At 49.7% G+C, this 15,613-nt stretch overlaps 1 protein-coding gene across 1 annotated transcript in view; it reads left to right on the top strand.

The window, feature by feature from the left end:
- Positions 1-3,779, top strand: part of VSTM2L (V-set and transmembrane domain containing 2 like) — a 29,736-nt gene extending 25,957 nt beyond the window's left edge. The window contains 1 exon segment of the mRNA XM_033153896.1: positions 2,230-3,779. Coding sequence (XP_033009787.1) covers positions 2,230-2,565 — 336 coding nt within the window. The 3' untranslated portion in view covers positions 2,566-3,779.
- Positions 3,780-15,613: the final 11,834 nt, after the last annotated feature.

Below are 15,613 nucleotides of genomic sequence, written 5' to 3'. Positions count from 1 at the left end.
GGCAGAGAGCTCTTCTTTTGCACTGACCGGCCTGCTGCGAAAAGAGGTTTTAAGCTCTGTGCCTTGTTTGCTGGGCAACGACTGCTCAGTGCGCAATCTCTGACTGGCTAGAGATACTCACACGAGATCTTGCGGCAACTCAGTTGCCCTGCTAGATTTTGTGCAAGCATCCCAGAGCCGGCACACTGAGCAGGACTTCCTGCCCACCCGACGCACACACCAGCAATACAGAGAGCTCAAAAGCTCTTTCCTTTTGCAAGTGCAACATGAGCTTTGAAGCTCTACACCTCGCTTGGGTTTAAGTTGAGCCATTTCAACCAGCCGAACTTCAAGCACACATGGTTAAAATGGCGCAAGTTGTGATTGCACTATCCTGCCGCAGTGTACTGTTTTATTTAGAGCAAAGAAGTTGGGCATCTGCTCTGCACGCAGAAGGTCCCGGGTTAAGGGAAGAGAAGGTTAAGGGGTGATATGATAGCCATGTTCAAATATATAAAAGGATGTCATATAGAGGAGGGTGAAAGGTTGTTTTCTGCTGCTCCAGAGAAGCGGACACGGGGCAATGGATTCAAACTACAAGAAAGAAGATTCCACCTAAACATTAGGAAGAACTTCCTGACAGTAAGAGCTGTTGGACAGTGGAATTTGCTGCCAAGGAGTGTGGTGGAGTCTCCTTCTTTGGAGATCTTTAAGCGGAGGCTTGACAGCCATCTGTCAGGAATGCTTTGATGGTGTTTCCTGCTTGGCAGGGGGTTGGACTGGATGGCCCTTGGGGCCTCTTCCAACTCTAGGATTCTATGATTTTATGATTCCATCCCTGCTGGCATCTCCAAGTGAGGCTGGGAATGTCTTCCGTCTGCAATCCTGGAGAGACACTACCAGCCAGAGTAGACCATACTGAGCTAGAAAGAGCAGTGATCTGACTCATTGGTGTGAGGCAGCCGCCTGTGTAAATATGCACACATGATGTTCAGTCTCCTGGTTTTATTTCAACCCAAATCAGCTACAGAAACTACATTCTTGAGCAGAAGGGGGGCCCATGGGGGCTGCTTCACCCTTTCATCTTCTGCCATATTGCAGACCTGGTGCAATTGGCTGTATTTGCACAACTTGCTTTCATGCTGCAGCTCCCCTGTCCTTCCCATCCACATATAAAATATTGCCGTTAAATCTTTTTTACTTTCTTTCCATTCTTCCAAATAAATATTAAGAATAATCACTGCAATTTTGTTATTTGCAGGTTGGATGTTTTTATTGGCATAGGCTGGAAAAGAAAATTTAGTTGGCTACAATTCAATTTTTATTATAGAAATCCTGCCTAGGAAAGAAAAATGTAACTTTACCCTGTGGTGGGGCAGTACATTGTCTAGAAACACATAAATAATTCCAAATATTTTCTGTCTTGTTGTCCGTACGTCGTCCCCCCCCCGCATATCTTATTGGCTCTCACCCACCGACTATATTCTATCTTTTATTTTATTTTGACTCCTCAATTAGCAGTTACATTGATTTCACATTTTTCAGTTTTTCCCTTCCAGCTAAGGGACCATATTCAGTTATTACTAATTCCATTTCAGTAAAGGATTACCCTGGTTTAGTTAGTGTCACAGTGACACTGGCCATACATATTTGTTTACTTTTCAATTTTTACCCCAGTTATACACTATTTCCTCTTATTTTACTTGCTTTGGCATCTAAAGCCAAGAGAAACATTAAACAGACATCCTTACCTTTTGCCTTTTGCCAGATTAACCTTTTTTTGATAAACTCCCATTAGTGTAAATTCTCTGTGTTGAATCTGAATAAATGGCTTAAATCCATTGTCTGTTGCAAATCTGAAATCAAAATCTTTAAGAGTTTCCAAAAAGAAAATGCCATTCTTCATTGTCAAAAGCCTTTTCTGCATATAGAAACATCAAACAAGGACTCCTCTTGACTTTTGGAGCCAATTAAAGTCTTTCTTGTAAGCAATATTAGTGCAATTTATACTAGACCCATTGGAATTAATGAAGTGAGGTTTATTAATTTCATTGGGTCTACTCTGAGGAGATGTTTGTTGGATACAACCCGACATGACTTTTGCAGGTATTGTCACTGCTGTGGATAAAAACGGTTGCTGGGTAGGGTTGAGTCTGGGAATAGTTTAGTGTCGGGACCTGAATATCTGCGGTGGCTTCACTCCTGTGCTCTCTCTGCCTTGCTCTGCCCAACCCCTGCAACCCCCTCCAGGTCGTGAAAGTGGTCGGCAGTAACATCTCCCACAAGCTGCGGCTCTCTCGGGTCAAACCGACGGATGAAGGTACCTACGAGTGTCGCGTCATCGACTTCAGCGACAGCAAAGCCCGCCACCACAAAGTGAAGGCCTACCTGCGGGTGGAACCAGAGGAGACCACCGAGCCCCACCGCCACAGCTCCCCCACCGGGCACCTGCAAGACACCCAGCAGCTGGGCCTGCAGCTCTCTGACCACAGCAAACTGAGCGGCTCCCACCCACACCACCCGCACCACAAGCCAGGCAAGGAGCTCAAGAAACGCTCTGTGGACGATACGTCCTGTGCCCTCTAGACTGGGCTGCGTCCCGAGTTGTGGTACTGAATGGCCTAAATGGGGTTTCTCCCTCCTCCACCCCCACTCTTCCACACACACACACACACACACACACACACACACATGCACACCCACCTGCCCCATCCCACTGGGTGGTGGGAACATGACACCCCAGTGGCCAGCCCGTATTTGGGCCAAGTTGCTGAGGAACCGATGTAAAATGAATGCCACAAACTAGAGTCACCCCGTCCGCATGAACCTCATTGTCAGCATCCCTTCCACTCGGCCATATAGATATGTATTTTTAACATTCCTTCCTAACTATGAATTTCTCCCCTTGAATGGACAATGGGCTGCTTCCGGGACTCCGGAGACAAAACAGAGCCGCTCCAGGGTGGATTTAAATGGAGGGAGCCCAGTTGGCCGGGTTACACTGTCCTGCTGACTCTGCCTATGTCCACATGGGTAGGAGAGGGCATCTTCCCCAAGGAACACAGCTGTGGGTGGCCCCCCTGGCACCTGCTTGGACTGTCGTCTCTGATTGTCTTTTTGGAAGTATTTAGGGTGTCCGAACATGGGCCTGAGCTCACCTGCCTTGCTGTGAGGAGGTTTAATTCAAAGCTGGACCTTCCCCCAGCTCTGGGGACACTTTAAGCCACACCTGGGGCTGACCCTCCTCACCTTTGTATTGCTAGCTTCTTATGCCATTTGTGAACCCCACCCCCCACCCCAATCCGGAGATGCTCCACCTCTTGCTTTGTAAAATGAGACGCCCGAGGGATGCCGTTTAGACCACCCGTTTTAATTCACTAGTATCAAACTGTGTAACTATGAAATTGATGACTGTATATTGTAAATATAACCGACTGTTTCTCCTTCCAGCATTCCCAGGACACTGACCCAGTCCCCATGAGTTTTCCAAGTGGCACCTCTTTGTAGTTGTGCGGAGAACCAGCAGGACGCATTCTTGGGGGTGCTGGCCACTGGAAATCCCATCTCAAAAAATATGGAAGGCCACCATTATCAAACAGGTTGTCTCTTGCGACACCCAAATTTGCACAGTGATTTCACGCACTGCTGTGTTCTTTTTTAAATGCTCCACTCCAATCTGTGTCCCCGGTACTATTCTAGAGCGATGCTGCAATCTGGTACTAGAGCACAATAATATGGGGACGATTTGCCAGCCGGAAAAGTTGATGTGGAGCTCAGGTCCAAGAGCTGTCAATCACCGGCTAATGGTGGGGGGCGGATTATATTCTCAGCACTGCTTCTCATGATTTATTTATTTTTAATTTGGGGAAAGTTTGGGATCCTCTTTTTTATGTAATCCCTGGAGAAGTGGCACGGACACAACTGTAGCGAGGCCTCTGTATCTCAGTCGCTGGAAGTGAGAACAAGAAATCTCCCAACAACCAACCTTAGTTGGATGTGGAGGCCATGCCGGAGAACCAGTAGAGTCAAATTTGTGGGGCAACCTGGGAATATAGACCCACCTGGGTGGATACTTTTTTGCGGGGAGGGGGAATGAGACCCCACCCCTGTGGGAGCGGACGCCCGCAGGTGGCTGCCACCCTAGCCTTGGCAAAAACTCATGGGCACATAGAATGGTAGAATTGGCAGGGACCCAAAGGAGCATCTAATCCAATGCCTGCAACATCTATCCTTAGAGCGGGGTCTGGGGATGGCAAGGCTCCTGATTGAAACAATTCTGGTCCCCAAAAGCTAGAGCATAAAATGCAGATTGCACAAGAAATGCCAATTTCTTTTCCTGCTTGGCAGGGGGTTGGACTGGATGGCCCTTGTGGTCTCTTCCAACTCTATGATTCTATGATTTTCTGGGTTTCAAAACCAGACGCCCAAACCCACTGGCGGAGGAAGCCGCTTCGCCACCTGGGGCGGCAAACCCGGGGGCAGAGTCACTCCGTAGCGCGCATGCGCAACGTCGCTACGTACGGCGCATACGTCATTACGTTCGATGCATGCGTAGCGACGCGCACGCATGCACGCTAAGGAGCGGAGGCAAGCCGGGGGGGGGCATCAGCAGCCCAAGAGAATCCCGCCCCTCCCCTCCACCCACACCCCGAGCGGGAAGGAACGAAGCAAAGCACCAAGTGGAGGGGAGGGGCAGGGCGGGGCTTGGCCCACAGCTCGCCTCCGCCCGCAGCCCAGGCAGCAAAGGGTGCGCCGACAGCTAACCTGCTCGGCATGCGCTTTGCTATTTCTGGCTGGGGCGGAGGTGAGGGGCGGGTTCGCCCAAGCTGGAAATAGCAAAGCGCGCACCGAGCAGGTTTGCGAGCCCCGCTGCCGAGCGTGGCGTTTTACCGGGCAGCCGCAGGGCTCGGCTTGGGTGTCACGGAGTGGGGGCACCCAGAGTGTCACCCCCTCCAGGGTGGAACCCGGGGCACACCGCCCCCATCTCCCCCTTCCTACGCCACTGCCCAAACCACCTGGTTCCACAAGCCCCGTTTGCCCCCCTCCCCAGTCCTATTCCTCTTGTATATATTTCTATTTGCTATGTCTCGGGGGAGGTTGTTTGCAGAAGCAGGGAAGACTGGTCAGGGAAAGGGAGGTCATGTGTGTCTCATCGAGAATAGAGTTTCCTGCTGCTGCCTCTGGGCAGAGGGTCAGCCTAGCTGGCTACGAGAGACAACCTCTTCCTTACAGCTCTGTGACTCCAGGCCCAGCGTAGGAGCCCCATAAGAGGGGAGGCAAGCAGCTTTCTCACAAGGACCTGCCCTTACCTGCACCACACAAACCAGTCTGTAACCAGCTGAAGCAAATAAAGTTCTTTAAATGGGCTTGTCATCTCTGAGTCTTCATTCATGTCAAAACGCACGTGTCATGGAAAAGAAGTGAAGGCAGTGACCGGGAGCCTGGGAGCCCATCAGACACGACTGGGGTGGGTCTGTGGGGGTGTGGTTTGGGGAAGGAGGCAAAAATATTGCCATGTGCTAGCTAATCTCCAAGTGGTGAGGGTTTCCAGCAGCTACAGCTTTTACCCAGGGTTCAGTTTCCTTGGAATGAAGGTCGGCGGAGATTGTGGTGCATTGAGGATTTGTGGTTTTATTTATGCATACCTGTATATACAACCTAAGTTTCCGTGCGCTGCTCTGGTTTGCCAGAAGCGGCTTTGTCATGCTGGCCACATGACTCGGAAGCTGTACGCCGGCTCCCTCAGCCAGTAAAGCGAGATGAGCGCCTCAACCCCAGAGTCGGACACGACTGGACCTAATGGTCAGGGGTCCCTTTACCTTTACTTTACAACCTAAGTTGGGGGGGGGAGGGTTCACATCTCCTTCTCCAGGAAACACAAGCCTACTTCTGACACCAGTGTTGCGTGCACATCAGTTGCTGAGGGCCGGGAGACTCCAGGGGTGTGGGAATGCATCTTCAGGTTTATCTGCATACATATATACACAACCTGAGCATAGAATGGAGGGACTTGCAGAATTAACACCCCAAAAGATCTTGCTTCTCCATTACAGCTTTGAGTTAAGCACAGAGTAAGGCAAGCCTCTGCACCTCTGTTCATCGTCAACAGAGTCATGCCAGAGCGCTGAACCGGAAGGCGTTTTGGCATGCTGACCATCGCCAGAATGAGCATCTTTTGGTCTGATCCTCACACCAGAGAGCCAAAGCAAAAACAGAATCCGGGATTGGCTGCTGTGATCTGGGATGTCCTGCTTAAAACAGGACAGTTGGTGGGTCTGCACTGTGGATAACTTTAAAAGAGCAATTCATGGAGGAGAGAGAGGGCTATCAGTGGCGACTGACCAGTATGACTATGCTCTGCCTGGAAGACAGTTGGGCGTAGCAATGCTTCTGAATGACTTTTGGCTACAGGAGCTGCCACCCAACCACCAACTGTCCTGTTTTAAGCAGGACATCCCAGATCACAGCAGCCAATCCCGGCCAGAGAGCCAGTGTGGTGTAGTGGTTAAGAGCGGTAGACTCGTTATCTGGGGAACCGGGTTCGCGTCTCCGCTCCTCCACATGCAGCTGCTGGGTGACCTTGGGCTAGTCACACTGCTCTGAAGTCTCTCAGCCCCACTCACCTCACAGTGTTTGTTGTGGGGAAGGAAGGGAAAAGGAGAATGTTAGCCGCTTTGAGACTCCTTCGGGTAGTGATAAAGCGGGATATCAAATCCAAACTCTTTTTCTTCTTCTTAGGGAATCCACTCTGGATTTGTGTAAGGTTTACTCCTTAGCATTTTCTTCTCCCAAAGATGTCCCACAGGGCTGAGGGTACGGACTTTTCCTCAGGGTTTACTCCCAAAGTCTTTCCCACAAGTAAGTACAGTGTAGCCACAAAGGCAGGGGAAGTTTAGGATCAGAGTATTCCTTCTCCTGGATAAGCTACCTCCCCAGGTGCCCCTCACTTCCCTCTATTGCACAGGCAGAAGCCACCTTCCTGACGGACGGTTGGGCCCACTATTGGCCTCATCCATCTGCCGGAGCCTGTCTTTGCATGCAGGGGAAGTTCTTAACTCCAGGATCGTTTGAGACCCACCTGGTTTCGCCAGCCAGTCAAAGCTGTTCCTGGGGTGTGTTTGCTGTCGCACGACGACAGCTTCTAGGAGCCACAAGTGAGAGCTGAGTGCAGGGTGGGGACCAAAGATGGACAAAGGACCCCAGAAGGAGCATGACTTGTCCCCACACCTCATACACCCCAATTTAAATTAAAATAATAATAATAATAATAAGAGGAGGAGGAGGAGGAGGAGGAGGAGGAGAAGGAGGAGGAGGAGAAGAAGAAGAAGAAGAAGAAGAAGAAGAAGAAGAAGAAGAAGAAGAAGAAGAAGAAGAAGAAGAAGATATGGAGGCTTTGTCTCCAGACCAGGGGTAAGCAGCCCAAGGCCCATGGACCACAAGCGGCCCATGGGGGTCCTTTAAGCAGCCCACGAGCCGCCCCCAAACCGAGCCGCCCGCTCAGCAAGTCCCCGTGTGCTGCGCTAAACCGGCACAGTACGGTGTGGGGGCTCGCTTCCGCGGTGCCAGAAATTGCATCTGTGCAGACGCAGACACCAGCTCATGGAGGGATCTCCACTGGAGTGAACCAGCCCAGGGGAGGTAAACCTTGCCGATCCCTGCTCCAGACCCTTCTTCATCTCCCCAGATGTCCCAAAGAGAGGCAGAGGCTCAGACCTCGTAGACCAGGACCATCTCTCTTCCTTCTCCTCTGCCCCACAATCACCCAGTGACGCACTGAGAGAAGGGGGGGGGGTCAGCTTGTGCACAGCTCCATAAGTAGCCCTGACGGTCTTGTCAGAAAATAAACACACAGCCTCTCTGCAACCGTCCCCAGGCCTCGCTTGTCTGTCTTCCCCGGACGGTGATTTCTCACTTTGTCTGCCCTTCTTATGCCTCCTGTCAGGCAAACTTACGTCTCACCCAGCAAGAGGCGGAAGAGTGGAAAGTGGGGGCTGGCTGAGGTTTGCTCAAGGCTGATGGGAGCCCACCCCCCACCCCCCAAATGAAGAGGAACAAATAAGGAATCCCATGATGCAACCCAGACACAGGAGCCTGGCCAGTCAGGAGATGCAAATCAAAGCAGAGCCTCAGGCTAGCAAGGAACTTTGCAAAGCCCCCTCCCACTTCACCACATCTCTGTGCTGGGGGAGCGCTTGATTTCTGCCTGCCCTTGTAGCTGTCAAGGTGCAGCAGCCCTGCCTGGACCAAGGAGGGGGCAACCGGACGGAGAAGAGCCTGCGCATGCAGAGGCATTGCACACTGCTGGCTGCCACATGGCACGGACAATGCGCAGCACTCACTGCTGACCTCTCTCACCCGCACACTGCATCTCTGAACTTGGGGCTGCTCCCCCTTCTGTTGGATAGAGCATGGGAATCTCTCTCTCTCCCCCCCCCCCCCAAAAAAAGAATCTTTATCAAACAATCAACATTAACTTACACAACAATACACAATAATACAATGTATATACAAACTACATACACATACTATACAGAAAAACAAAAAGAAAAAAGAAAAGAATGAAAGATGGAATATATAAACTTCCAATTATTCTCATTGTACTGTTTCTCATTTTGTTATTTTACACACAGTAATAAGAATTAATCTATCTATCTATCTATCTATCTATCTATTTATTTATTTATTTATACCCCGCCCATCTGGCTGGGTTTCCCCAGCCACTCTGGGCGGCTTCCAACAGAACACTAAAATGCAAGAATCTATTAAACATTAAAAGCCTCCCTAAATGGTGCCTTCTTGTTGTTTTTTGTTCTCCCAATTCTTTTCAAGATCTTCTGTTATTTATCACCTATGGATTACAAGAATCATTCGAGGTCTGCCAGGAGATTTTTGTTATCACAATATTTTTTTAATACTCTTTAGGTACTGTCCATCCTTTATCTACCTTCACTCTCTGAACTTGGGTCTGTTCCCGCTTCTGTTCAGTAGAGCATGGGACTCTCTTATCTCGTGGGTCGTGGGTTCGAGCCCCACGTTGGGCAAAAGGATTCCTGCATTGCAGGGGGTTGGACTAGAGGACCCTCGTGCTCCCTTCCAATTCCATGATTCTGCTCTGGAATCAATCCAGGCACCAGGAGATGCTCTCGGAAGGGAGTCTGACTGCCAGGGAAATGGAACTGTTGCAGGTTCCAGCCTGTGCAGTGTGGGAAGGTGGGAGAGCGCCTATTTCCCATGCATGAAAAAGGTCCCGGGTTCAGTTCTCACTGGTATCCTCAGGTAGGGCTGGGAGAGACTCTCCGGCTGAAACCCTGGAAAGCCATTGCTGCTGCCAGTCAGTGTAGACAATACCAAACTAGATGGACCAATGATCTGATTTGGTATAAGGCAACTTCCTATGCTCCCCAAATAAGGCAACGCAGACCACATTGTTCGTCATTATTTACTTATTAAATTTATATACGTATATTTTTTTATTATTACTTTATTTATTACATTTACATACCACCTATTGTCCCAAGGAGCTCAAGGTGGAGTAAATCGTTCTCCTACCCATTTCACCCTCACAACGACCCTGGGAGGTAGGGGAGGCTGCCCGAGGTCACCCAGTGAGCAGCATGCCTGAGCGGGGATTTGAACCCGGGTATTCCAGGTCATGGGACGCGGGTGGTGCTGTGGTCTAAACCACAAAGCCTAGGGCTTACCGATCGGAAGGTTGGTGGTTTGAATCCCCACAACGGGGTGAGCTCCCGTTTTTCAGTCCCTGCTCCTGCCCACCTAGCAGTTCGAAAGCATGTCAAAGTGCAAGTAGATAAATAGGTACCGCTCCAGCGGGAAGGTAAACGGCGTTTCCATGCGCTGCTCTGGTTCACCAGAAGCGGCTTAGTCATGCTGGCCACATGACCGGAAGCTGTCTGCGGACAAACGCCAGCTCCCTCGGCCTATAGAGCGAGATGAGTTGTGCGAACCCAGAGTCGTCCACGACTGGACCTAACGGTCAGGGGTACCTTTACCTTTACCTATTCCAGGTCATAGTCCAAAACTCTTAACTATTACACCATCTCTGTCCTTCATCAGGAAATCAAAGGGCAGTTTGTACTTTCTAGCTTGTCCATCCATCCATCCATCCATCCATCCATCCATCCATCTGTAACATGGAAGACAGAGCTTGTTTTCTGCTGCTTCAGAGGTTAGGACCAGGAGCAATGGGTTCAACTTCCAAGGAAGGAGATGGTGAGTGCTGTTTGACAGTGGAACGGACTCCCTTCCTTGGAGGTTCTTAAACAGAGGTTGGATGGCCATCTGTCAGGGAATATTTAGCTGAGATTCCCGCATTCCAGAGGGTTGGATTAGATGACTCTTGGGGGTCCCTTCCAACTCTGCAGTTCTATGAGTCCATTATTCTTTTCCAGATGCCAAGAGATACCCTCTGAAGGGAGCTCAGCAGCACACGGTTGACAGCACTGAGGAAGCGGCAACACAAACTGAACCAGACAAAATCTTCATAAAATTCATTGCTGGGGGCAGACAGAATTGGAAATGTATTTCTGTGGGTCTCTGGGGAAATAACCCAAACAGTGCTCACTAACTGTTCCTTGTCTTCCTGGGGAAAAGGTGACAAGTGGGGTGCCGCAGGGTTCTGTCCTGAGCCCGTTGTTGTTCAGCATCTTTAGAAACAACTTGTATGAAGGAATTGAAGGGATTCTCATGAAATTTGCAGATGACACCAAATTGGGAACGGCAGCAATGCTGTAGAAGACACAATTGGGATTTAAGGTGATCTTAACAGATTGGAAAACTGGGCCTAAACTAAAGGAATGAATTTCAATAGGGACAAATGTAAGGCTCTGGAATCAGATACATCAATATAGGAGCGGGGACACCTGGATTGCTAGCAGTACATGTGAAAAGGATACCGTATAGGGATCTTGGTGGACCAGAAGCTTAACATGAATCAACAGTGTGAGGCAGCAGGAAAAAAAGAGAAGGCTCTTCTAGGCTGAATCAACAGAAGTCTAGAAAGTCCAGATCAAGGGAAGTCATAGTCCCACTCTATTATGCCTTGGTCAGACCACACCTGGAATCCTGTGTCCAATTCTGGGCACCACAATTTAAGGAGGATGTTGACAAGCTGGAAAGCGTGCAGAAGAGGGCAGCCAAGATGATCCAGGGTCTGGAAATCAAGGCTTATGAGGAACGGTTGAAGGAGCTGGGTGTGTTTAGCCTGGAAAAGAGGAGACAGAGAGGAGATAGGAGAGCCATCTGAAGGCAGTCCTGCACAGTGGTACCTCGGGTTACATACGCTTCAGGTTACAAACTCTGCTAACCCAGAAATAACACTTCAGGTTAAGAACTTTGCTTCAGGATAAGAACAGAAATCGTGCTCTGGCAGCACAGCGGCAGCGGGAGGTTCCATTAGCTAAAGTGGTGCTTCAGGTCAGAACAGTTTCAGGTTAAGAGAGCCAGTTTGGTGTAGTGGTTAAGAGCGGCAGACTCGTAATCTGGGGAACTGTGTTCGTGTCTGCACTCCTCCACATGCAGCTGCTGGGTGACCTTGGGCTAGTCACACTTCTCTGAAGTCTCTCAGCCCCACTCACCTCACAGAGTGTTTGTTGTGGGGGAGGAAGGGGAAGGAGAATGTTAGCCGCTTTGAGACTCCTTCGGGTAGTAAAAAGCGGGATATCAAATCCAAAACTCTTCTTCTTCTTCTTAAGAACGGACCTCCGGAACGAATTAAGTACTTAACCAGAGGTACCACTGTACTGGTTTTTAATGGTTGATGCTCTGCTGTGGTTTTATATGTGTTGTAAGTCACGCAGAGTGTCTGGGGGAAACCCAGCAAGGTGAGTGGGGTATAAATGACAAAATCATCATCATCATATAACTCAAAGGCTGTCCCATGGAAGATGGAGCAAGGTTGTTTTCTTCTGCTCTTGAGGGTAGGATATGAACCAATGGCTTCAAGTTACAAGAAAGGAGATTCCAGCTAAACATTAGGAAGAACTTTCTGACAGTAAGAGCTGTTGGACAGTGGAACGGTCTCCCTCGGGATGTTGTGGACTCTCCTTCTTTGGAAATTTTAAAGCAGAGGTTGGATGGCCATTTGTTATGTATTATCTAGTTGAGGTTCCTACATTGCAGGGGGTTGGACTAGATGACCCTTGGGTCCCTTCCAACTCTACAAGTAAGTCAGTCTGTCTGTCTGTCTGTCTGTCTATCTATCCCATAGATTGATAGAATTGTAAATGGACATCCACTTAAGGATACAAAACAATTTAAACAGTGGCCTGCATATCATGGTACGCCCTGAGATGACCCCTATCCACAGTGACCCCTACAAGGTCCCCCTTTCTGCTCCCCTTGACGCCTCCCTTATAGACTTGTGACCCAGCTTAACCCTCCCATCAAGGCATTGATTTCCCCACCCCTGGCTCCCCTGCCCAGGTTATGGCCCTCTTTGCACAGGAAACAAGATGTTTCTCTAAGTTTATGGCGCCATTAGAAATTCTCTGGGAAGCTTGAAGGCTCCAGGCAGGATGGTTCGTGTTTCCATTTTTATGGTGGTGTCTGGCTGGGAGGACGAGGGCAGCCGTGGCGGGGTGGGGGGTGGGGGGCAGAAGTGACTCAAGAGCTTCGTTATCACCTTGGCTTTATTATAGGCAGAGTAAATTGCTTTTGTTTGAAGCGGCATAATGGTCAGAAAAGTGACTGTGTGGAAATGACATTTTCACGCTGCCTATTTATTCTCAGATAGTGCTTTGCATATTAAGCTTGCTCCATTTGCAAACCAAAAAGGAATCAAAGCTGCACTGGATTTTTAAAGGCATCCCTCAGCTGCCAGCTTTGCAGGCTTCTGCTTCTTGCTTCAAAACAGAACCTGAAGGTTGGATGGTTCTGCAGTTTTTTTGGGGGGGGGGTTCTTGAGTTTCCTCCCACCTGCTCTGCCACCTGTAACCTACCCAAGTTCCAGGGAGCAGGATGAATCCCTCAGGAAGAAAGCAGTATGTGGGGGACCTTCTCTCCCCATCCTGGGTCCAGCCACCTCCACGGCCAAGGGGAGCTCAATCCCTTAAGCACATTTCAGTGTGGTCTGATTCACACAAATACACCCCGCCCAACACTTTGTGTCTTTGTGTCCTGTCCTTCGCGGTTGCGGCAGCCATGTCCTTCACATGCAGGGGCTGGTCAGGTAAGTCTTCCAGCCGCGGGATCTGGTGGGCAGGAGCAGGGTCAGGGCCGCTCTCTGGCAGTGGCAAGCAGCTGAGCGCGTCTGCATGACCCATGGCTTTCCCGGGTCGGTGCTGTGGTGAATATTGGTACCCGGCCAGGAAAATGGACCAGCGCAATACTCGTGGCGAAAGCATCTGGGGTGTCTGGCGGTCGGGCGCAAAGAGTCCCAGGAGTGGCTTGTGGTCTGTAACGATTGTGAAAGGCCGACCATAAAGGAAGTCATGAAACTTTTTGACTCCTTTAACTATTGCCAAACCCTCCTTTTCGATCTGGGGCAAGGTCACGCCGATTTGGTGTGAGATCTTGCCCGAAACGGACCCCACCTTGCCAAAAATTGGTGCCTATTGCAGCAGGGCACCCATGGGCATGCCCCCTGGAGTGCTTCTGCTGCCTGAAGCAGTGGCCTCACCCTGCCTCACACTGGGCTGGCTCCATGAGAAAGGGAGAAAAACATTAATTTGCCCCCTTTCTCCAGTGCCACGGAGAGGTGGCTGCTTGGCCCCGCGGCTACCTTGAGTACGAAGGCCGAGTGTGAACTGCCATCATTTATGCCGGTGACAAGATTATCCTTTTTCTTCTCTTCTGGATCACAGCCCTGGATTCAATTTATCGGAAGCCGCCCTCCCCGGGAAAGGCAGCCGATCCATTTGCTGGAGAACAAAAGACAAGAGCCCATGCCCCTTCCCTCGACCTTCTCCGGGGAATCCTGACACACGGATAGGTTTTGATGCTCTAATGTCTCTTTTATTCCCTAACAAACGACACCAGAAAAATCTGCCTTCCCTCTGACAGCAGCTTCATCTATAGCGCTGTAAACCTTGCTCTGTAATCAATAGATGTGATGTGGACAAGCTTCCCCTTTTATGCTAAGGCCTTTAATGGCCCAGGAAGGAGGAGAGATGCCCAGGGGGACCCAGAAATCAAATGCAGGGAGATAGAAAGAGTCTGCACAGCCGGCTTGCTCCGTTTTGTAATGCCATCAGGCCTGTTTTCCACCTTCATTGAGGAACTAGACATTCCTGCTGCTCCATCTCTTTCCCTCCCTCCCACTTTCTTGTAGCATCTAAACACAACAAATGAGGAGATTGTAGAGTTGGGAGGGGTTCAGAAAAGGGCCGCCAGAAATGATCAAGGGGGGTAGAGAGACTCCCCCATGAGGAAAGGGGGGCAGCATCTGGGATTTTTTTTAGTTTAGAGCAGGCACATCCAACAGGTAGATCACTGGCTCCCCCCCCCCAAAGAAGTTCAACAACTTTGGCTCCCCTAAAAAATGCTCTACATTTTAGCCCTTCACCCCCCCCAAAACAGGGCTTTCCTCCCACCTCAGAAAATCTCAACAACTTTGACCTAAACCCCTAAAAAACGGGGCATTCCTCCTCCCTAAAAAAGCTTAACAACTTTGATCTGAACCCCCCAAAAGGGGGTAAATCACTGCCAGTTTTTAAACTCTGAGTGTAGATAGCAGTCTCTTTGGAGTTGGCCACCCCTGGTTTAGAGAAAAGGCAAGTTAGAAGAGACATGACAGAGGTTTTTACTGAAGTAGTCAGATAGCAACACAGACCTGGCGCAACCCCCTCCCCAACTCTCTGGAAGAAAGGCAGCCCCCTGCTTCTGCAACAGAGATCTATTTCAGAAGCAAGCCCAACAGCATTTACCGGTGTTAGAAAGAGTGGCATCCTGTTTCTTTCTCTCTCCCCTGTGTTTAAAAAAATCGCACTATATTTTGAACGGTTCCACCAAGCAACGAGATTAATGGGTGATGGAGTTTGCAAAGATTGTCTGCGATAAATAATTGGTGGAGAAGTGAGGAGGCAGCTGGCAAAGTTTTGCATTGGGCTGCTCCTGGGTAACGGATCACTCTTTGCTTCGGGGTTCATCAGTCTCTTGAAAATCTGCACAGGCAGGAGTTTTGGTTTTTTTTTGCCCTCTCCACCTGAAGCAACCATGCATTTCCCCTCAGCTCTTCACCTCCTCACATTCCCAGAGAAGGCAGCACTGAATTTCCTGAGCCTGAGATGGTGCAGGATGGAAGGGGGAAGATATCTGCATTCTTTGCTTCAAGCTAACAAGGACGGATTTTGCATGAGCTCACTGCGTGGTTGCAAAGCCGCAACATTCCCTATGCATCATCTGCACATGTTTCCGCCCTCCTGAAACCCAACATCCAAGATATTTGGCAAAACAAGAATTTCAGAAAACTGCAAGACTTTTTTTTTAACCTACAGGAAAGTCGAGCATCCCTTGGGCATGAATACTAACTAGGGCCCATCCAGACCCACCCGGAAAATCCACATTTCACATCACCGATTCATCCCCTCGCTAGTGCATGCCTGAGTGGTTTATATTCGGACGCGATTTCAACCAGGGGATTTGGGGGTCTGTTCTCCTTGCTTTCTACGATTTGCTC

This window comes from Lacerta agilis, chromosome 6 (genome assembly GCF_009819535.1).
Source record: "Lacerta agilis isolate rLacAgi1 chromosome 6, rLacAgi1.pri, whole genome shotgun sequence".
Taxonomy (NCBI): Eukaryota; Metazoa; Chordata; class Lepidosauria; order Squamata; family Lacertidae; genus Lacerta; species Lacerta agilis.
This window is presented reverse-complemented; position numbering and strand designations above follow the sequence as displayed.